The sequence below is a fragment of the Apodemus sylvaticus genome, chromosome 7 (genome assembly GCF_947179515.1).
Source record: "Apodemus sylvaticus chromosome 7, mApoSyl1.1, whole genome shotgun sequence".
Classification (NCBI taxonomy): Eukaryota; Metazoa; Chordata; class Mammalia; order Rodentia; family Muridae; genus Apodemus; species Apodemus sylvaticus.
The window spans coordinates 85,407,921-85,430,036 of NC_067478.1; the positions used below are offsets into that span (position 1 = coordinate 85,407,921).

At 52.5% G+C, this 22,116-nt stretch overlaps 1 protein-coding gene across 1 annotated transcript in view; it reads right to left on the reverse strand.

Annotated features, from left to right (window-relative positions):
• Positions 1-1,601: 1,601 nt before the first annotated feature.
• Positions 1,602-22,116, reverse strand: part of Nectin1 (nectin cell adhesion molecule 1) — a 59,743-nt gene continuing 39,228 nt past the window's right edge. The window contains exons 2-6 of the mRNA XM_052188596.1: positions 16,148-16,498; positions 15,326-15,628; positions 14,936-15,053; positions 13,294-13,445; positions 1,602-4,341 (exon numbers count right to left, since the gene is read on the reverse strand). Of these exons, the coding sequence (XP_052044556.1) occupies positions 3,797-4,341; positions 13,294-13,445; positions 14,936-15,053; positions 15,326-15,628; positions 16,148-16,498 (1,469 nt within the window). The 3' untranslated portion in view covers positions 1,602-3,796. The remainder of the gene's footprint in view (positions 4,342-13,293; positions 13,446-14,935; positions 15,054-15,325; positions 15,629-16,147; positions 16,499-22,116) is intronic.

A 22,116-nucleotide genomic window follows, 5' to 3' on the forward strand; every position in this document is an offset into this window, starting at 1 on the left:
CCTGGTGGGGAGGAACAGGACTCTAAGGAAGTGGGCAAGAGGAGAGTGACCTGGGGAGGGGTGGTGACTGACACGAGAGCTCTGAAGCAGGGGCTGCCTGAGACTCTAGCCAGAGCAGACCTTCCCCAGCTGTGTCTGTCATCCATTTCTTGCCCCGCACCCCCATGCCTTGGCCCTGCCAGCAGATGCCAGCCATCCATTCCCCTGTGCCCTGCGCAGCTCACATCTTCTCGGATGGCTCCATTGCAGCCTGCAAGGACTCAACGATGCCCGCAAGGTGGCCATGTGGCCCCTCAGTGAGTCCCTATCATAGAATCAGGTACTCTGGTTCTCTGCTATTTGTCTTGCCCACTGTCCGGCTGTGTCTCCTCCTCTTGCTCACACCCCACTGCAGAGACAAGAGGCACTTGGGCTTGTTTTAAACACTTTATTTATAAAAAAGTACATTTTTTTCTCAGTACATTTTCAACCCATCTTTTTTTTTTTATACAAGTAAAAGGGGGCGGGGCAACCCCTTCCCCTCCTCCAGGTCAGGACCAGGAGAATCTGCTGGGCTGTCCCCAGGACCAAAGAGGAAAACAGTGACGTAGAAACTGAAGCGAAGGAAGCTTTATCACACTCAGGCGAGGGTGGCAGCTTCTCCTGGATTTTGTTTCCATTTGTAAAAAAAAAAAAAAAAAAGTCACCCCCTCACCCCCAGCCAACTCCTCCCAGCCAGGGTCAGAAAGCAGCGTCAGTGAGGCTGGGTTCCTCACCTCTGGGTATCTCCGGCCCAGGTCACCTTGAGCCACCTGCCCTCACCAGGAGAGGGTTTCAGTTGGCAGTTAGGCTTGGGGTAGTCTCTACCTGGACCCCCAGAGGCCTGGGAGCACCCCCCTCCTCCCAGAAAAGGGAATGCAGTATCTAATGGGCTCAGAGGGGTGGCCTCACCCACCTGACATGAGTCCTGATTCTCCCACCTCGAGGACGGTAGGAAGGTTATTGCACCAGTGACCGGGGCACGCTGGGGTGGCTGGCAGAGGGGCGCCTTCCCAGGGCTTGGGGCCCAAGCATAGTATGGGTTTCTTATTCCTTATGTGTGTACTTGTACACACACCCCCCTGTGCTTGGTCTGTGGAAGGCGTGTGTCGGTGTGCTGGGCATGTGTTCACTGATTATGTGTTGCTGTTTTTCAGGTCCTTCTGGTAAAAGAGACTCAGAGGGTTGTTGCACACAAGAACAATACCAAAATCTGTAGGGAAAAAGGGGTTCAGGGGCAGCGGAGGGACAGGAGTGGGAGGGCAGCTAGGGATGATATCTGGAGGGGTCTGGGCAGGTAACACACCACGTTCACTCTCCGCAGTCTGGCAGAAGCTCAGCTGTGTTGGGGGTACGAAGGTGAAACAGAATGCCCTCCGCCCTGTCACACTGTCAGCTAGCTGTGTCCACTGTCCCACAAACGCAGGGCAAACAAATGCTCTCCTCCTGGGGCCCAGCTACCGACCCCCTGCCTCAGGTCCTCTCTTAGTTCAGGTGGCGGCTGCCTGGAAGCACTCGGTGCCACGGCTGGGGTTCCTAGATCCTGCTGCAGGGACCCTATAAATTGTGCTTTGCTTGGGGGGGGGGGGAGACGTGCAGGTCTGAAAAGGGAGCTCAGGAGCTTTGTCCGGGCCCAGGGCCTCCTCAGTCCATCAGGAGACAAGGAATAGGGGATGGCCACGAAAGGTGAGAGAGACGCGGGAGGGTGAGTCTTTCAGTCTTATGGCCCCATAGGGACAGTCAGGGTTCTATCTCCTGCCTGAGGGAGGGGGTTAGGGACCAAGCAGAGGGACAGAGTGGTATGAGGAGCAGGACGAACTGTGACATGGGAAGGACACTAATACTTCTGGGAGAAGCAGCCCAGCTTCTCCATCTTCCTCCGCCCTGTGGCTAGAAAGGCCCCAGAATTTTCTTCCCCAAACTTCACCCCATCCAGTGTCCCCAATGCCAAGAGGGGAGAGCCGCCCCAGGGCTGGCATGGCTTCAGACTTCTGCTACGTGGCTACTGGGCGGCCTGGGCTGGGACTAGGGCGGTGAGGGCCTGGCAGAAGGGCCCCAGCTGGTGGGCTGAGGGGTGACAGAGATGGCGCTTGGACTGGGAACTCAATAGCAGCACCAGGGAGGAGCGGGGTGAGGGCTGGGGCTCCCTTAGGAAGCCTATGGCAGGGTGTGTCAGTGCCCCTGGGGCACAGAATGGTCTGCCTCCCTCTCCCCAATGCTTGCTGTCCCTCAGCGAGTGTCACCTTGGGCTGAGCTAGCTGAGATTCTGACAGGCAGGCCGTAGGCACGCCCATTTAGAATGAGGGTAATCTGGGGGCACAGATGGAGAAACTGAGGCACTTTGAGCTTGGGGACAGAGGGCAGGTGTGTGTGGGGGAACCTTACTCCATGCGCTCAAGAGAAGGCCCAGTCCCAAACGGCTGACGAAGCCAGAATCCCATCCAAAGAGGGAGTCTGCATTCAAAGGCCCTTCCATACTGCATGGCACCAGGAGATACTGAGCAGGGATCAGACTGTGGAGAAGCAGTGGGTTCCCGGGTGCCCCTGCACTTTCCTTGAGACCCATGCCGGCCTTCCCGTGTGAGACTTTAGCAGTCCCCTTCCGTCTACCAGATTGTGTTTGCAGAACTTCCACAAAGTAGCCTTCTCCGTATCAATACTTCTGTGCCTCGAATTCCTTCCTGGGGTTCCCAGTCCTGACTTTCTAGAAGAGTCAAGGGTTGCTAGCACTCGACAGATAAGGAGAAATCTGAGAAATGTGTGCACGGTCAGGAAAGGCTGGAGCTACACTGAAATCTTAGAGCGGCAGCAGCTGGGGCGGGGTTCATCCCAGCTGACTCTGGATGCTTCTGTGGGCTAATCCCTTCCTGAGCTGGGAACAGGTAAGAGGTGGAGCAAGAGGGTTTGGGCCTCGGGCAGTGCTCAGCCTGGGCAGGGCGTGAGAGATTGGCATAGGCCCGGGGGTGTGTGCATGGATATGTGTGCATGTATTGGCAGAGGCATATAGGAACTGTGGGTAGAGTCCACCTGGGGCCACCCACTGTGTAGAGAACGGACTGGGAGTAACCGAGAGAGGTACATGAGAGCTAGGCCAACTCCATTTTGGGGGCTAGAAGAAAAAAAAAAGAACACCCTCACCAGGAAAACACACTGCCCAGGATCCCAGCAGGGCTCTCAGCTCCATCATTTCACATACAAGATTCCCCTGGGTACCGTGGAGAACTCCTCTCCAACCTCTTAGGTGCACTGGCTGCATCGGCTTAGAGGGGGACATTGGGTTACTTCTCTCCCGGAAGGGGAGCAGCATACAGGGTGGGGGTGGGGGTGCTCTTGGTCTCGAAGCTCCCTTTGCCCTCCATTCCCAACAGAGAGAACACAGACAAATTCCAGTGTTGGGGGGTGGGGAGAGGCCTGGCTCCCCAAACCCTGAGGGATGCCCAAGTACACAAGACAAGAACAGGGGCTCCCTACACATAGGGCAGTAGAAGGGGTCCTTAAAGGAAAGATACAGCAACACCAAAGCCACGGTCGAACACAACACCATGGGGTAGGGTGGGTGAGGAAGGCAATAAAAACAAAACAAAACAAAACAAAAAAACCGAAGCCAAGTGGGGTCTGCCCTGAGCTCCCCTGGCTCCCCAGGAGTTTGGGGCTGGTTTAGGGCAGCTGGTCAAGTCTCTGTGGAGCTCCTGGGGCAGTGGGCTGTGGGGGTGGGCAGGGGGCGTGCGGGTAGGGGCCAGGGAGCAGTGAGCACAGACAGAGGCTCCAGAAGGCGGGGCTACACATACCACTCTTTCTTGGAAATGAAAGACCCGTCGTTCTGAGAAACCATGTTCTCAGCCAAGTCCAGCTGTTCAGGGTCGTACTGGTAGCCCAGAGTCCGGTCCCCATAGCCGTCCTGACGGGCCTCAGCCTCATCCACAGTGAAGTAGGGCCGTTTGGCGTCCTCGTCATATTTGGGGTGGGGGCCGCCCACCTTGCGTTCGCCTCCTCCACCGCCCTCCTCCTCTTCTTCCTCCTCATAGCTGCTCCCGCCCAATGGGCCGGCCTTCTTTTCATCATCCGAGTCATCCGGGTACTGCAGGTTCTGCGCCATGGGCGGGTGATGCTGGGGGATTCCTGCCTTGCTGTAGCCGTTGCCATATACGTGCTTCTTGGTGCTGTAGTCACCCTTGAAGGTGTGCCGGCGCCTGCGCAGGGCCACTATGATCCCTCCAACCACAATCAGCACCAGCAGGACACTTCCTGCCACGCCCCCAATGATGGCTGTGGGCATCTGCCCCGCGCGCCGCCCATGTTCAGGAGTTGGGGTGTAGGGGAATTCTGGGTGAGGAAAAGAGATGGAGGGGATAGCGTCAGTGTCTGCTCTTGAGAAGTCGGCAGAGGTGTAGGGAGGCAGGGGAGGGAAAAACCCAGGACAGGATGTTCACACCCCAAGTTTGAGCGGTTCTGATTCCAGAGGCCTCTTAGCACCTCACCTTCCTGAGGTCAGCTGCAGCATTGGGAGCAAGGCAGGAGAGAGGGGAATAAGCCCTATGCACATGTCACCAGTGTCCCTTTGCCTGACATGCAGAAGTGACTATGCCAACACAAGGAGCCTAGTAGGTATTCCAGATTAATTTCTTTTGCCTTCAGGACAAATATAAAATAGGTCCCCAAGTTTTGGCTCAGTAGACACCCTGTGAGTGCCAATTGCCTGCCAATGTGCTACAAACCAGGGCTGTGACTTTCTGGTTGTGGTCTGGCCCTGCAGGGCAGGATGGAGACCTGTTGGGATTGCCAGCTTGAGCTACAGGGTTGAAACACCCAAAGTGACAGACTGTAGGCACAGAGCAGGGACAGGGAGAAAGAAAGGGGATGCAGAAGACTACATGTGTACCACAGATCAGGAGCATACGTATGCGAGAGCATGTTTGCAAAACATGGGCTTTGCCAGGCACACATGTTTGTGGAGGGATATGCAGATAATGAGGACGGTCTGAGCCAGGCATAATGGCTCATACTTGTGACTTCAGGATGTGAGAGACTTAAGGCAGGGGGATTGCTATAAGTTCAAGACCAGTTCGTGCTATAGATCAAGACTGTTTCAAAAAAAAAAAGGAGGAGGAAGAAGAGGAAGAGGAAGGAAGAGGAGGAGGAGGAGAAGAAGAAGAATTAGAAGAAGAAGAAAGGAAAAAAGAAAAGTCAATAATGCAGAGTGGAAATTAAAAGGCAGTGAAGGTGGAAAAAGACAAAAAGACCAGAAGAAGATGGAAGGAGGAGGTGGGTGGCCCTCTTTTCAACCCTGTTGTCTCTTTCTTTCCTTCCCTGCTAGGCCTGGGAGGTGGTGGGTGAATGAATGTGGAGCCAGGCCAGGCCAGAGGCCAAGAGGTCCCAGGGCAGGACACAGGGAAACGGTTCCCAGCACCACCACAGGGTGGCACCGGAGACCATGACTGGCCTCGGTAAGGAGCTGGGGTGGAGACCCAGGGCAAGCCTGGAAGGCTGCTGCCCAGTTCTCTTCCCAGCCTGGCCCAGGAGGGCCAAGGCCAGGGTACGGAGTCTGCCTGGGCCCATGTGTCTGCTCCCGGGAGCCTGCTGCAGCCAGCTCACTCCCTGATTCAGCATCACTCCATCGGAATCACACGCCTCCCATGGGCCCCATGCGAGTGTGTGGGGTGCTATTGGCAAGCAGGCAAGAGCAGGGCGGAGGTTCTGGGTGGGGGAACAGGCTTTGCTGGAAGGGCTAGTGAAAACACAGGGGCCTCAAAAGGGGACAGGGTCGGGACACTTGCCTGAGGTCACATGGCTGAGCTGTGGCTGCCCAGAAGCTCCTGAGCCTGGAGCTGGCAGAGAGAAGCACAAGCCGGGGAGGACTTGGGTCCCTACTTGTCACCACTGTGTCCTCAATGCAGGTCACAGAGTGCAAGGTCCATAAGTGTTTACTGATAGCTGTTTTGACTGCCTCTCTTGCAACCCTCCCTGGGAGCTCATCGTGGTTTCCTGGGTCCCATCTGATCACGGTCCTTAGGAAGGAAGTACCTTACTTGTCTGTGTTCTTAGCTTGCCTCCCCGACTCCAGTCCTCAGATGTAGTCCTCTATATCTGCTTCTGTGTCTTTCTTTGTTTGGTTGGTTTGAAACAAGATCTCATTAGCCCAGGTTAGCTTTGAACTTTTGACCTTCCTATCTCAGCCTTCGAGGTTCCTGTCTACTTCCTTATTCAGTTAGCAAATATATGCCAACTATTTTTCTGTCTGGCCATAGCATTTGATATGAGGCCAAAGGACATGCTTGGGGCTGCAGCAAGCAGACATGGAGGGAGTTGACAGTGAAACGCTCAGGGTCCGGGAGAATAAGAACACTGAGGCATGCATTTCATGAAGGATTCTTGGAGGCTAGACTTGGTCCAGCCTTGAAGGATGATGGTGTGGGCTCAGAGAGGCCAAGATAGTAATCGAGGCGTCTAGACGAAGGACCAGCCTGCTGCTTCTGAACTATGCTCTCCTCGCCTGCTGAGATGCTGTCCTCGCCTGGGTCCTTGGCTTTTCCTTTCACTGTTCTGTAACACCTGCCCTGTTGGGCTTTCTCCAGCTGTCCCTGCAGAGGCTTTATCTTTGGACCTACGGGCCTTGCTGCCTCTACCCAGGACAGAGCTCATCTCCATTTCGTGACTTAACTGTGACCCTCCTGGCTTCTCAAGCCACGGGATAGCTCCCACTCAGCTGCAAAGCTGTATCTCTGAAGGTTTCTGGGATAGTTTTCCAAACTGTGCCTCCTGAAACCTTGAGCCGTTACTCAGAGGTCAGCGAAAACAGCTGGATAAACACTTTGAGAGGCATTGGCTTAGATGGCACACTGGAATACGACAGGAACACACAGGATGGAGTTTCCAGAAGACAGGACCATCCTGGGGAACTAACAGTTGGGTTGTCCTTTCTCATTCTCTCCAATCACCAGGCTTCCCCTGGGCTCCCATTGCCACCACCGTTTGTCCACTCTGAGTTCCTCTCTGGGTTTTGCTGTGGTAGGACATTCGTGGGCCTCACCTTCACTGAATCTCTACCTTCTTGGCTGCCCCACCCAGTCAGCAGATTAATTCCCATTGGAAAGACATGACCACTCTATCTCAAAGGCATTAGTAAGTCCCCATTGCCTGCTGGGACTTAGAACCTGGCCTGCCACCTCCTATCATGCACCTTCATCGCTGACTGCTGTGATTTGGATAACTGTCCCCACCAAAGGCCCCGGTGCTAACGGCTTGGTTGCTGGTCCATGGTACTACTCGGAGGTGGTGGCCGTTAGAGCTGTAGGAAGTCCAGTCACTGGGGGTGTATCCTTGAAAGGGCTATGGGGACCCTGTCTCTTGTCTGCTTACTAGCTTTCCACAGAGGGAATGAGTCATTCTACAGTCACATTCTGTCCATGATACACTGTCTCATCATAGGCCCTAAGGCAACAGGTCAACTAGTCATGGCCTGCAACTTTTGAAACTGTGAGCTAGAATGAACTCCCCTCCCCTCCCTCCCCACCTACCTCCCTTCTCCCCCTGACCTGACAACTATCTCACGAGGCAACCCTGGTTGTCTTGAAACTCACTATGTAGATCAGGCTGGCCTTGAACCCATAGAGATCTGCCCGTCTCTGCCTCCCAAGTGCTGGGATTAAAAGTATGCAAACCTTTCCTCTTTTTAAATTGATTATCTCAGGCATTTTATGACAGGTACCAGAAAGCTGATGAATACATTATGCTTGCTAACTAAGTGAGTTCTGGTTTGCAGATATGCACATGGCCCTAAGGATTTAACAAAGAGTGTAGCACCAGCTAGTACTCTACCACCAGGCTATATTCTTAACCATTTTTTTACTTCATATTTTGAGATAGGGCCTCCGTAAGTTTCTCAGGCTGTCCTTGAACTTGTGATCCTCTGGCCTCAGCTTCCCAAGTGGCTGGGAATACAGAATCAGCCTTGAGTGAGTCCCTAACTATAAACAAGCCTTTGCTTACACCACACACCCAGCTGTAATGCCCCCTCATGCTTCCATTCATGTCAACCCCCCCCCCCAGACTTCATATGGACTGATGGCTTTTCCTCCTTCACTGTATTTTAAACAGCATCAGGACCAAGTCTATTAATTGCAAACTCATTGCTAATAAGCGATTAACCACAGTGGGTTCTGGTTTTTCTTCCAGTCGGAATAAGGAAAGAGCTGGGAGAAGTGGCCGCCCGTCCTTTGGCGCTGACTCACTGGAGCATGGCCGCTGTGCATAACCTAAGTTCCACCACAGTTACCTTCCTGCTTTTCCAGCAAAGGACCAATGAAAAATACTGTGCTCTTCCATTTAACTTGGCTAGATTGGATTTTCTGACCCCACTAATCACAGGACGACAGGGTTTGCTGTATCATCTGTCTGACGAGAATGGTTGGTGTCCCAAACTACTCTGTAAATTATATTTCGAAATAAATCTAGAATCTAGGCGCTTCTCACCATTCCATCCCCGCCACCCTTGTCCAAGACACTGCCATCTCTTACCTGGATTATTTATGGTGGTCGACACCTAACTGCTTTCTCCCCTTTGCTTCTGTAGACTGTATTTGATACGGCAGCAGTAAAATCCCACTAAATGTAAGTCAGATCCCATTGGTACCCTGCCCAGAGTCTCTAATTGACTCTGTTTTACTCTCAGAGAAAGCCAAAAAGCCAGAGCCTAGAATGTTCTCCATGACTTGTACCCTGCCCCAAGCTCCTACACCATCTTGTCCTGCTTTTCTGCAGGCTGAGGGCTTGTTGTCATGGACGGGAGCTTCACACCATCATCCCCTTCAAGGGTTAGGTTGGACACCACTTCTCCACAGACACTTTCCTCATCCACTGTGTTTAAAATTGCAATGTACAAGTCCCTTGTCGGCAGCATGGCGGCCTCCTCTCCCACACTGTACCATTTCCTACGTTCCCTTCAGAACCCCGTAAGGTTCCCAAGGATGGATTTCGGTCTGCTTTGCTCATAGATTTATCCCAAATGCCGAGACTACTCAGCAAAGAAATCCTTGTGGAATAAAAGCACACATTCTCTCATGCCATGGCTCTGCCTTAGTGGAGAGAGCATTCAGTCCACAGATAAAGTGGACCTGGGACACACTGGGGACCTCATTTATAGGAATCGTGGTAGAAGGAGCAGTGGCTTAGGGGCAGATTATGCTTGGTTCTCTACTTCTGACCCCACCCCCCCACCCCGCCCAAGTCCTCTACTTAATGTTTTTCCTAAGCTCTAATGAGGTTTACTGTTCCTGGGGGATCTTTTGGGATCAAAGGGAACCCGCGATATTTTAACTACTTTAAGGTCAGGCCTGTGTGGAACAGAGGGATGGCTAAGATGTCAAAATGAAAGCGCCAAATGAGGGAGGCCTAGGAAAGGGAGAGTTACGGAACTTAATTCAATCCTGCCCCTCCCCTTTACCCCTCCATTTGTCACAGTGAGCCATCAGCTTCTTCACCAGAAGTGGAACTGCAAGCACCACAGGTGGGTGGAGAAGGAAGAGCCACACTGAGGTCATTCGCTCTTGCTGTAGGGGCCCAGCTGGTCCCTCTCATGTCCTTTTACAAAGTGGCCCACTTGGCCCTACTTCTGAAGGCTTGCAGACTTCCCTCTGGGAACCTGAGATGGACAGGACCTCAGAGCAATGGGACTTCTCATTCTGGGTCCCCAGGTCTCAGATGAAGATGGGTGGTCCAATGTGAGGGGGCTTTGGATGGGTTTATAATCTGGAACTAGGATCTAGTATGGTCAAAGGGAATGTCTGGGCTTGCTTCCACAACCAATGCCGGATGTTTTGGCAGGCAGGAAATGACCTATATCAGATCAAGCCAGGAAGTTGTGAGAACTACATTTCCCAGCATGCAATGAGGCCAGCCACAGGGAGCGTGGGAAAGCCTGGGGTCCTACCCTAAGCAGTCCTGCTGTCCTCTTCTTGTAGCTGAAACAGCTGTGTAATTCCTACAGTGTCTGACAGCGCTCCTGCAGTTCCTGCTACAGGAGGAACTCCCAGAGGTACAGATACAGCTGCATCCTCGGACTCCCAAACGCACTGCCATTTGCTGGCTTGGAGACGGCCCATTTGCCCTCAGCAGAGCTCCAGGCTTCCATTTGCACACTCAGCACGCAGACAGTGGTCTGCCTGCTCACACTGGCTCACACATGCTTACAAAAGAACAAACACACCCACAGTCGTGTCTGGGCACGCACGCTTGCAGAGACACTCCCTGTGAAGGCTTACCAACCTTGGTCCAAAGAACTGGCCTGACTGGCAAGCCCGTGGGATGAGCCCAGACATCACCAGAAGTAAGAGTTGGGACAGACACAGCAAACTCGAGTGGCTTCCCCTCCCTGCTCTTGGGAGTGGCAAGAGGCCAATCTGCTACTTTCCTCCCAACACCCTTAAGGGCAGAAGCTACTCCTGTTTGGTCAAGGCCGTACCCTGGATCCCTCCCCACCCTGACAGTTAGCCCTTGTGGAAGAAGGGCTCTATCTCCTATGCTGTGGGACTGCTGACCCAGAACTCTGAAATTGCTTCTCAGCACAGGGCCTTGCAAAGGGACTTTGAGTGTCTAGATGCTGTTAACTGCATCCACCAATTCCACTGGGTTGTCCCCTCAGCCTCCTCCCTATGGCCACAGCATGGGCCTATCTCACACGAGGGGTCATTCACTGTCATAGCCCTTAGCTGGTGTCCTGGTATCACCATGCAGCCATGTGACACAGTCAAACCCCAGCACTGCTAGGCTGCTTCACTGAGAGTCTCCCGGAGGCTCTCAAGGCCCTTTCTCTGTGCCCACCATCACTGTTCGAGCTCCTCACCAGACATGTTCTCCCTGCCTACCCCACCCCAGCCGCTCACTATTCCTTTCTCCAGATGTGCCCAGGGCAAAGCTATTACCTGAAAGGATGGTCAGGATGAAATATTAAATTTCCACTTACCCATCTTAGTCATGCATTGCCTTTAGACCAGTGGGGCTGGAGGCTCGGGGCCCAGCTATGCCCCTTGGGGTGGTCCCCAGAGATTTCAGAGGGCACTTACTTGCTGGTGTGGGGAAAAGGGCGATGAGGTTGTCTGCCACTCGGAGAATGAACAGCACTGGAAATGCTTAGGACATCTGGCTGAATCCCTCAGAAAGGCAGAAGGCTACTCCCTGCAGGGCTGACTTGAGTTTATCAGGAGCTCAAGGTCTACCTTGCTTTTTTGGCTCTTGGCTCCTGGCATTAGATCTTCCAACAACAGAGCCCTGGTATGACCCTTTTCCAGCTGTGTAGCTCTGGGTGGTTTTAGACTACCTAGCCTTGAGCACACTCCAGGAACTATATGCAGAAGAGCACACACCACCCACCACCTAGACCTGACTAGTCTTCCTCATGGCTAGTTTCCTCTTCCATTTCCTCTTTTCTGCTCCTGGACCTGAGCCCCAAGGAGCAGCCTGTTCCCATGCCCACTGCCTTTGTTCCTGGGCTTTCAGAGAAGAGAGGGTACCACTCTCCTGATATCTGTGACTCTGAGGCTGGGCATACTTGTCCTAGCAGGGTCTCTGGTCAGTCTTCTCATGCTGAGAAGTAGCATCAATGAGAAGATGCTTTTGGGCTCCTTACTTCCTCCAAATTTCCAATTAGCTATTGTCCCAGAGTACCTGGGTGTCAGAGTGGGATGCGGTGGTGGAGTATTCCAGCACTCCGTTACATCCCTACGGAGAATGGGATATAAGTTTGACTATCTCCACACTACAGATTGGGAAGCCAGGCTCAGAGAGGAAAAGAACTTACTCAGGGTCACACAGCCAACAAGAGTCCTTATAGGAACACATTCCTGGCCCTCAAGTGACCTACTGGTCACACATACTATGATGACTTCTCACAGGAGGTGGCTGTGCTTTTCCTCATCCAATCCTATAACCTGGGGGCCAGGCCCCGGTGAGCTCAGGCCCCTGTGAAGCTCCACACTGAGCCAGAAGGGAGAAGTGGGTGGCAGTCCTTTTCTGTATGTCTGCCACTCTATAGGAACTCCCAAACCCTACCCTCGTCTGTCACCTCGGCTGTTACCAGGCTCCAGTCCTGGCACTTTTGCTCCTATAAACAGTCTGAGTCAGGGGCAGGGATTTGAAGAAAATAGTAAGTGACCACACCTTCTTGTTCCTAGGTGACAAGACAGCCCCAAGGACAGGTCAATGCAGTCCCTGGAAGAGCTCCAGCTGTTATGTGCAGATGTGTTTGCAGAATACATATGGTTGATATCTCACGTTTGAGATAGAGGCTCAATGCCAGCCAATTCTCCAGGCTCCCCCAGACCTGTGTCTAGCTACAGTGACAACTCTGACCATCACCTAGCTTCCTGAAGCCCAAGGTCACTCTGCGCATGTTACATCCTGTCTCCTTTGGTGGCAGCGGGATGTCCCTTCCTGTTTTCAGAGGTTCTCTGTGACACTCTCTCGACTGACAAAGGAGCTTAGGTTTGATAGTAAAGTCACTCCCCCTTATGAATTTTGGTGGCAATTTACTCCTTGGTGTATTTGTTTTGATGCTCCCACTAATGACAATGTTAATGCTGGAGGTCAGGACAATAATCACAGAGTCCTGGCCACTTACTGACAGACTGAGTTGTGCTAGATTATGTGACCTACATTCTGTATCACTGGACAGCTGGCTTTCTTTCAAGGCAGGTCACACTGTCCCCATTATACAGATGAGGCCTGCTCAGGTCATGCCCCAGGTGACATCTCCCTGCAGAACATCAAAGCACTCATTTCCCCTGGACTGACACACCCCTCATGCAACAACAGAAAGATCTGGGAAAAGAAAAATCCAGTCTGGAGACATATGTATCCAAGGCCGTCAGTCAGGGCGCTTACTCACTCCAGCCTCCATGACACTGTCTGGTGCTCTGCTTGAGGCGAGCCTCACCCTGCAGCCCTACACGTTTTCTCACCTCCAGCTGCAGAACTTGGAGGTCATGGGCTCCATCTGCGCATCAAGCCAACATGATTCCCTGGTGCAAGCTTTCAGCTCTAGCCCCTAAATGCCATTGCTGAAAACAACATTTGCTGTCCTCTCTCGCTGAGGGTCACTCTGACTGTATTCTTTAGCCCCACATAAAACAAAGAGAAAACTGCAAAGAAAGAACTGTGGCCTGAGCCCCAGAGAAGCAAGGGAGAAAAAGATGCAGACATCCCAACGCGATGCAATGAGTGGAGCGGGTGCAGCCATGGAGGAACCTGAGGATGAGGAACAGTGAGAAGGCTGAAGATTCCTACCTGTGATATTGACCTCCACCTGGCCCGATCGGGTGCCAATAGGGTTGGTGGCCTCACAGATGTAGGTTCCTGCCAGGCTGTAGTTGATAGGTCCCCGGAAGAAGAGGGTTCTATTCTGGGCTTCTACACCCTTCGGGAGAGAGCCATTCAACCTGTCGATGATATTGGGAGACACAGTGAAGGGTTATGACCCTAGGGCATCTACGTGGCTATCTGCCAGCTCTTTTGCTGAGTGTGTATATTAGAGTCTGTTTAGGGTAGAGGAAGAGATGCAATGATAACCTCTTGTATCTCACAATTTTCTATTTTTCAGTAATTTATGTTTTTTGTTTTGTTTTTCTTTTTGTTTTGAGACAGGGCTTTGTTATGTAGTCCAGGTTGGATCAAAACTTGCAGCAACTCCAACTGGGCTCCTGTGGTGCTGAGATTATAGTTCTCGGGCCACCATGCCTGGCGGTTCATGTTTGATCATCAAACCACCAAAATGTATTCGAGGCAGGTGGGTACCACTCCCACATAACAGATGAAACCCGAGACCCAAGGCCAAGGACACACGGCTAGGAAACAGCAGAGCCAGAGCCAGCTGGGTCTGCAGGCTGCAGGAGAGTTCTAATGCTCCTGGGTCCTCTTGGGGTCCTCTTGCTGGTCCTTTGTCTCCTTGGTAGTGCGTTGACAACAGAGATACCTGGGTCCTGACCCTAGCTAGCTCTCCTCTAGTAGGGCCACTGAGGCCAAGTGTATTTGGAGAAGCTAGTCAGATGGACAAACAGGCATGGCTGAGTACCTTCTCATCGATGATCTAGCCATTGTTGAGTATGTCTTAAGCTATTTCCATGTGGGGACCACTCTGGGAGTCTGTCTAAGACCTTCATTCCTGTTTGCTGTTCTTCAACTCAGCCAGCAGCCACTCCAGCTGCAGGGCTGCCGGGGAGCAGGTCCTTCCCACCTCATCTCTAGAAGCAGTTTTGTGCCCAGAAATGGAAGCGAGCAGAGAGGGTCGGTCAGGGCTCTCTACTTCCTAGAAAAATCTCTAGACTTCCTCTGGTCACCCATGTCAACTTTCTCAGCTTCTGCCACACCCTGTATGAGTCCCACCTAGCTCTCTGTGGAACGAACGCTCGCTCGAGATATTCAAGTTGGCCTGGAGGGCTGTGTTTGTTTTCTCTCTGAAGGTCAAAAACCAGACTGTAAAGCCAAGCACGGGATGGGGGGACATGGGGCCCACCGCTGCCTCCACTCAGAACCTGGGGTTGCTGAAAGACTGGGAACAAAGAGAGACTGGGGTGTTCCAGAATACCGGCGTCCCAGGGGACACCTTGATGAAAATAAGTAGTGGGGCCTGACTGGGGTTGGGTGACTCAGGCTGAGTCACCAAACGAAAATGACAAAACTCTTTAGTAGTGAGAGAAGGGCAGCGGGTTATGAGAGAAGCTCCTGCTGGCAGGATTATTAGTTCCAAACCCAAGCACTCAAATGCTGAAGTGTGTGAACATAGTATGTGTGCGCATGTGGGGGGGGTCTCTTAAACCAACTCCTACGGAAAAATCCGGGCTTAGATTCTAATCCTCCTTACACCCCAGAGGTGGGTGGTTGGGCCTCTGTGGGGGTATTTTCAGGGAACAGGCCAGCCCGCAGCACTCACGTGGTCCAGTGGTACTCAGTAGCTGGCGGGTTAGCATCTGCTTTGCACGTAAGCTTCACATCTGTCCGCTGCAGGTACCAGTTGCCATCGAAGCCCTCAATGGTCACCTCAGGTTCATCTGTGAGGCAAAGGAGGATGTAGGAAGGGAGTGAGGTCAGTGGGACAGCCAGGGGAGGGATAGAAGGAAGGGTTAAGGAAGGAGGAAGGTGAGGAGATGGAGCAGCTAGGAGAATGAGCAGGTATCACAGGACCTCAGTGGAAGCTGCCAGGGGAAAGATTAGGACAGGGAGAAGTGACAGAGGGAGGGGACAGGGAGAGTGCAGCATCTTGGAAGAGACAGAAGAGGAAGGCAGGTGGTGATGAGTAGGAAGGGCCCCTGCCCTGGCTCACACTGCACGTTGAGTGTAAGGCTCTCCCTGAAGCGGTCCAGGTGATAGTTGACGATGCAGGCCAGGGACTGCCGGTGGGCTTCCCTGCTGGGCACCAGGCGGTAACGGCTGATGACTGTCACTGTGCCATTGGGGTTCCGAATTTCCTGGTACTCGGCCTCGCCCTTTAGCCGTGTTTCCCAGGATACCACGCTGGGAGGCTTCCCGTTGGCTGAGGTGCAGGTGGCCACCAGGACCTTGTCATCCTGGCCCTTCCTGGCTCGAAGCGCTGCTTTGGTGCCCTCGATCCAGTTGGTGGGTTTGGCTGTGGGGGGGGGGGCAACACCATGGCATTAGTTGAAATTGCCTGGGCATCTGCTAGATATCCACCCACCCTGCCTCCTCTGCTAGGTACCCACCCTAGCTGCCACTGCCTCCCAGCTGGGCTTGGCTAGAGCCCTTCCCAGAATTTCTCTAGGGAAGTTCCTTATGCCAGCAAACCCTCCTTGATGTCCAAACAGTCCTAGTTTTAGGCTTCTAAGAGTCTTGGTGTGTTGCTCAGCTTTCTTTCTTAACACGGCGTCTAAAGCACCCGCCTGCTTCCTAGTCTCCAACTCATGTCACTTGGTGGGAGCCCCAACCTAAATACAGAGCCTATCCCTGTCCAAAGCTAACGCCCCAACCCAGCCTTTGGGGAACTGTGGATAGTCTCACTCTAGAGGCACTATGCCTGGACTTCTGGGAGCGTACCAAGCCAACAGGGGCGTCTGTGGCCACTGAGGCACATGTTAAGGATGCCCAAGCCATCTAGACGGGCAAGAAAAAGAGGCCCAGGGCAGCTTACCCATCACAGTGAGATTGAGCTGGCTCTCACGGTTGCCCGTAGGGAAAGTGGCAAATTCACAGATGTACATGCCCTCGTCCTCCAGCTCCAGGCCGGAGAGGCGGATGGTGCCGTCGATGAAGGAGGGTCGCAGGAACTCCACTCGTTTCTCGTAGGGAGGCAGCACGGAAACACCCATAGTTGGGTTGTAGATGGCCATGTTCTGCTTGGAGCCATTGGAGGCCTTCTGCCATGTGACCTGGGTGATCTTCACACTGGGCAGTGGGTTGGCAAAGCTACAGTGTAGCACCACATCTGTGCCAATGAAGCCGTACATGGAATCGTTCACCTGCACCATCTGCATGTGAGCGCCTGGCGGAGGGGATGACAGGAAATGGTCAGCAGTGGGCACAACTCCCAGACGCTCATTCTCTGTCCTCTGGCCTTGGCCTTTAGGGCAGTCATTACATTTATAATTCTTCTTATGGATATAATCGCTGGGTCTGGTGGCCTGTGGCTCAAACCCCCTTCCCCGCACTTGGGAGGCTAGACAGGAAGTTTGCTTTGGGACTTTGGGGCCAGCCTGGGTTACATAGTAACTTCTAGAACAACAGCCTGAAATACAAGTAAAATTCATTTCAACAACTCTCTCCTACCCCTGAATAAATAAATTACTTATTTGATATAAAAACCACTTAAAGGCTGTTAAGATGGCTCAGTGGGTAAAGACATTGGTTCCCAAGCATTGATGACCTAAATTTGATACCCAAAATCCACAGGGGAGTCCTGTAACTGTTCTCTGACCTCTACACACCCACAATGGCTTATGCATGTGCACACACACACACACACACACACACACACACACACACACAAATAAATAAATGAATTTATTAATAAAATCCCACTCTGGATAATTCTGAAAAATGCTGACAAGACAATGACATCATTCACTTGTAGCTCAGAATGGCCTTGAGTTCATTATCCTCATGTCTCAGCTTCCTGAGCCCTGGCCTTCTTCACGGATACCACTACCATGCCTGGTTATGATCTCTCTCTCTCTCTCTCTCTGTATATAGATATATCTGTATGCATGTGTATACGCATGTGTATGTGTTATGCCTCCACATGGGGGTTTGAGGTTGAAGTTAAAGATCTTCCTCAATTGAGTTCCAACATATTCTTTCTTTTTCTTACTTGTTTATTTATTTATTCATGGCGGAGTCTTACTGCGTCGTCCTGGCTGCCTTAGACTTTGCTGTGCAAAACAGACTGGCTTTATATGTGCAGATATCTGCTTGCCTCTGCCTCCTCAGTGTGGAGTTGAAGGCATGAGTTTGTCAGTCTTCTATTTTTAGGCAAGGTGTCTCGGTTGGACCTAGAAGGGGTTGTTAGTCTGTCTAACCAGCTTGCTCCAGGGATCCCATCCTTGTCTCCTGGGCAGGCCACTATGCCCATCTGGCATTTGTGTGGGTGCTGGGGACCCTAAATATGGTCCTCAAGCTTTCATGGCAAGTGCTTTACCAATGAATGAGCTATCTCCCTAGCTCTCTATATTAATTAAAAAAACAAAAACAAAACCCAGGATACCCAAAGAAACAAAAAACCCAAACCAAACCAAACCAAAGAAACAAACAAAAAAGAAAGAAAAAGAACCAAGCAGCCCCCCTCCACGACCAAACAAATCAGAATCATGGTAGAGATTGTTCCAAATACTGTTCTCAGTGAGTGGCACAAGGTTAGTGTTCCGTGTTAGTGGAACACCGGCCTTGCTCCCGCTTGACAAGTTTTCCACCACTGAGCTTCTGTCAAGCTCTGCCTCCCCACGCCCTTCCACGATGCCTTTTAATCTGTGCAGTCAAGTCTGACCTTGACCTAAGAGCATTTTCCTGCCTCAGCCTCCCGGAAGCTGGGGTTGCAGGTGGTGCAACCATACCTACCTAGCACGCCACCATTCTGTATGAGGGTCGAGAGCTCTACTTTCCAAGAGTCTAGCTAGTTTTCCTGGGTCTTAGTTCCCTCATTGGACAAATGGGCCAGGTAATCCAGTGTCCTTTACCTTCTCCACTGCTGGGGAACCAGGTGGCATACAGGTAAGGCAGGACATGGGGTAGGGGACAGGTTCTGGAGAAGGTGCTGAGGATGCCCAGCAAGAGGCCCTCCCCTTTTAGCTCTCCTAAGGCCTACTCAAGCCCTTCCGTTAGGAAGCTGCCAGTCTGGTGCCCAGGTTCCTCCCTGTCTCAGCATATGGCTGTCCATACCTCTAACTTCTAGCCTGGACTATGGATTCCTACAGGGAACTCTTTCCCTTCCTGAGTTTCCAAAGCCCAGCCCAGCTCAGCATCTGGCTCACACAGCAGGCTTCCCTGTTTCCTTTTCTCTAGTGGAGCAAATCTTTACCACTGGGCAAGCTTCAGTGGCAGAGATGGGGATTCTTAGAAAGAAGCGGGCAGCTGGGCGAGATGTAAGTCCCCTCCTCGTCTAGAAAGCCTTTCCCTTTGAGCACCATTAGCCCTAGCTTGGCGCTAGTCTGGGGCAACCGCTCTGAGGGCAACCCAGACCAGGCTCCGTCTGGGAGTCTGTCAAGTCCTCGAGGCAGCATCCTTGTCACATGACTGCATTGTTCCTGTCACTGATAAGTGACCACATTTGTAGACTTCCTATCCTGCATCTCTAGTTTACTGACCATCAATCACAGCAGGCCCTCCACTGACCCAGAGGCAGGATGATGGCTCCAAGAGACCTGGAATCCTTGCCCCCTCTGTGTGATGGAGAAGTGGGGGCTCCTAAAAGGTCCTAAAGCCCCTTTAATACACTGCTTCCCATTCCATTCCTCTAGAGACCACAGTGATTATGGGATTGTGGGCTTAGTATATAGTAGACTCTCAAGAAATGCACGCTAAGCCAGGCATTTCAAGAGTCAGAGTCGGGGAGGGGGGCGGTGGTGGCGCAGGCCTTTAATCCCAGCCCTTGGGAGGCAGAGGCAAGCAGATTTCTGAGTTTGAGGCCAGCCTGGTCTACAGAGTGAGTTCCAGGATAGCCAGGGCTACACAGAGAAACCCTGTCTCGAAAAACCAAAAAGTCAGAATCATAAGGATGGTAAGTTCAAGGCCAGCCTGGATTACACAGTAAGACTTGAGGTGTAGGGGGTGTGGGGAGGGAGGGAAAAGGAAGGAAAGAAGAAAGGGAGAAGGAGAGAGAGAGAGAGAGAGAAAGAAAGAGATGGGTCGGGGGATAGAATTCCATATATACTCCCATCCTTTTTGCCATTCACACAGCCTTACGGAGCACATCAAGTCCTTTTCCCATCCCCCCACCAAGCTGGCCCTGGGAAGCACTAGGCACCCTACGCTGAGTTGTGCGTGTGTGTGTGTGGGGGGGGGGGGAACTGGAGGTGGGAGAAGGGAAATGTGACACAAGCTGGGGGTTGAATTTCTGCCTATCCATGGGACCCTGGCAGTCATTTCCCTTGCCTCTTCAAAGGAGCAGGCCGGGTGCCCTGAGTCTCCTGTTTCCTTCTGGCTCTGTCTGACAGCAGCCCAGCCCTTGCCCCACCCAGAAGCAGTCCTGAGAGGAGGTCAGTGGGTCAGATGGTCTAGTTCTCTTGCTGACTGGTCAGCTGGCAAGCAACTAATTCCTCCACTCTCCCTGACAGGATAAATGGGTGCTCCCTGACGCTCGCTCCTCTAGCCTCTGCTCCCCAGGCCTGCTGGAGGCTGCCCAGCAGCTGTGATAATGTGAGCGTAATTGGGGAACTTGCGCCACACAAAGCTGAGAACTGGAAAAGCCAGTTGGGAGGGAGGGCTTGGGCCACAGGTGAGAACTGGGGGGAGGTGCATGGGCATCAGGAACCATCTTGGTGCTAGGTGTGGTTGGCCTGGAGGAGCACATAGCCCCTGACCCCAGTACCTCATCTCCTCTCATCCCTCTGCAGGTGTGTGGCTGGCCGGGGGCGGCAGGGGGCTGGTACACAGGCTGACTTCCCATGTGACTTCCCAAGCAGTGACTTCACCCATCCAGGGTAAGGCAGTGCCAAGCCAGGAGGTTGTTGATGATACTCCATGGAGGTTGAGGAGGTTCCTGTGCCAAAGTGTGTGTGCGTGTGTGTGCATGTGTGTGTGTGTGTGCATGTGTGTGTGTGTGTGTGCGCGCGCAGGGAGAACCATTCCTGGCATCCCCTCATTGTATACAAAGGCATTTCTGGCACTTTCTGGCCCTGTGATGGGCTGGGTCGGGACACGGACGACTTCTCAGTAGCAGGCATGTTCCCTTTTACTCTTGGCCTCCGCCATAGGCAGCTGTTAACAGAGCTGGGGAGTAGCCCATGAGTGGCATGTGGGGCTCCTGGAGTATTTCGAGTAAAGCGAATGCCAGAAAGAGGGGACAAAAGATTAGCAACACTGGGTCCCTCTTCAACATTCCAGCCTGAGGGATCTGGCTCCCAAACTTCTGTGGGGGCCCTCTGGCTTGGACCGAACATGTCAAGTCAGGTCTAAGTATCCAGCTCTTAGACTGGGTGGCTTAAAATTTTTTCTTTTTCTTTTCTTCAAGGAAGCGGGGCCTTAGTGTCCATCTCTTTTTGTTTCTGCTCTAGCTTCCTAATGTAGAAAATGGTGGGGGTGGCTCCCAAGCTCTGTCGGACATTCCTGGCATCCTCTATTGAGGAGCACGAGGCTGGGAAGAGTCTGTATTCTGCATAGGTGCCATCCAGTGGCCCACGACTTAGCCTTCCTATGACTCAGTTCACACTGAGGGTGCACATTTGCAAAGCAGAGATTCCAATAGCTAGTGCCTACCCTATAAAACTGTTGTGAGGATGAAGCGAAGGAGCACATGGGAAACTCAGAAGGCAGCATTAGCCCAAAATAAATGCTCAGTTGATGACGGCTAATGTCAACATTGTTGGGGCACTGTCATCATCACCACCACCACCATTAGCATCAGCAGCATCACCATCATTCTCACTATCTCCATCGTCTGTGAAGCCGTAGGTTTCCCTCTCTAGAACTTCATTCAACAAATGTTTACTGATTGATCATCTACCTGGCAGTAGGCACTGTACAGCACCCCCTCTTCTGGGACACCATGAGGTTCTTGCTCCTGATTCTCTGGGGGCACTTCCACTAGGACCCCCAATGGCATATAGCGGACAACTGTTCCCAGTGCTACTTCCTGCCCTTGTGTGGAGTCTGTATCCTGTCACTCAACAGCTGTTTAGCAACCATGGAGAAAGAATGCTTGACCTTTTTGCCTGACATTGTAGACCCAAACATGGAGAACCTGCCGATTCTCTGGTTACCCAAGCAATAGGAAAGTCCTCTCCCTGCAAACCATGGCCTGGAGGTTTGTGACATGGTAGCCCATGAGAGTTCAGTGGACCAGGCAACCTCCCACTAGCCAGGTCGGGAAGGATTGGGTCATCTGCCCAGGGACACAGAAGAGTGAGTAGCCCTCTGGCCTACTGCAATTCCCATCCTAACCCTGTGTCTTGCTCAGTCTGTCTCTCTAGGGCTTTGTTCTGGGTGGTATTCATCGGAAACCCCACAGTAATTTGAAAATGATACAAATGTCAATCACAGTATTCAGTCACAGTACTCAGGTACCCTGTGCTGGGGCCCAATCACTGTGGCCCAGACATGCGGGAGCTGGATCAGATCATGAGCCCTGCGTCTGCAGGAGGGGTTCTTACATCAGAAAGTACAAGCAATGAGTCTTTCCCTCACCACCCTATACAGCCAAGGTCCAAGACACTGGTCCCTGGGACTTGTGCTCTGGTGCCTCAATTTCCTTAACAGAACACAGGCTAGGCAGTTGGGGCAACCTGGCTTCTCAGAAGTGCTGACCCAGCAAGGCAAGCATCGGACCAGTCCCCCTCTACAACGTCACAGGCCTGCGAAAGCCCAAGCTCAGCAAGAAAATACAAAGGCTCTTCAGTTGTGGCAGACGAACCTGCTCTCCAAGGCCCTGCCCTGCTTGCCATAGAACTAATC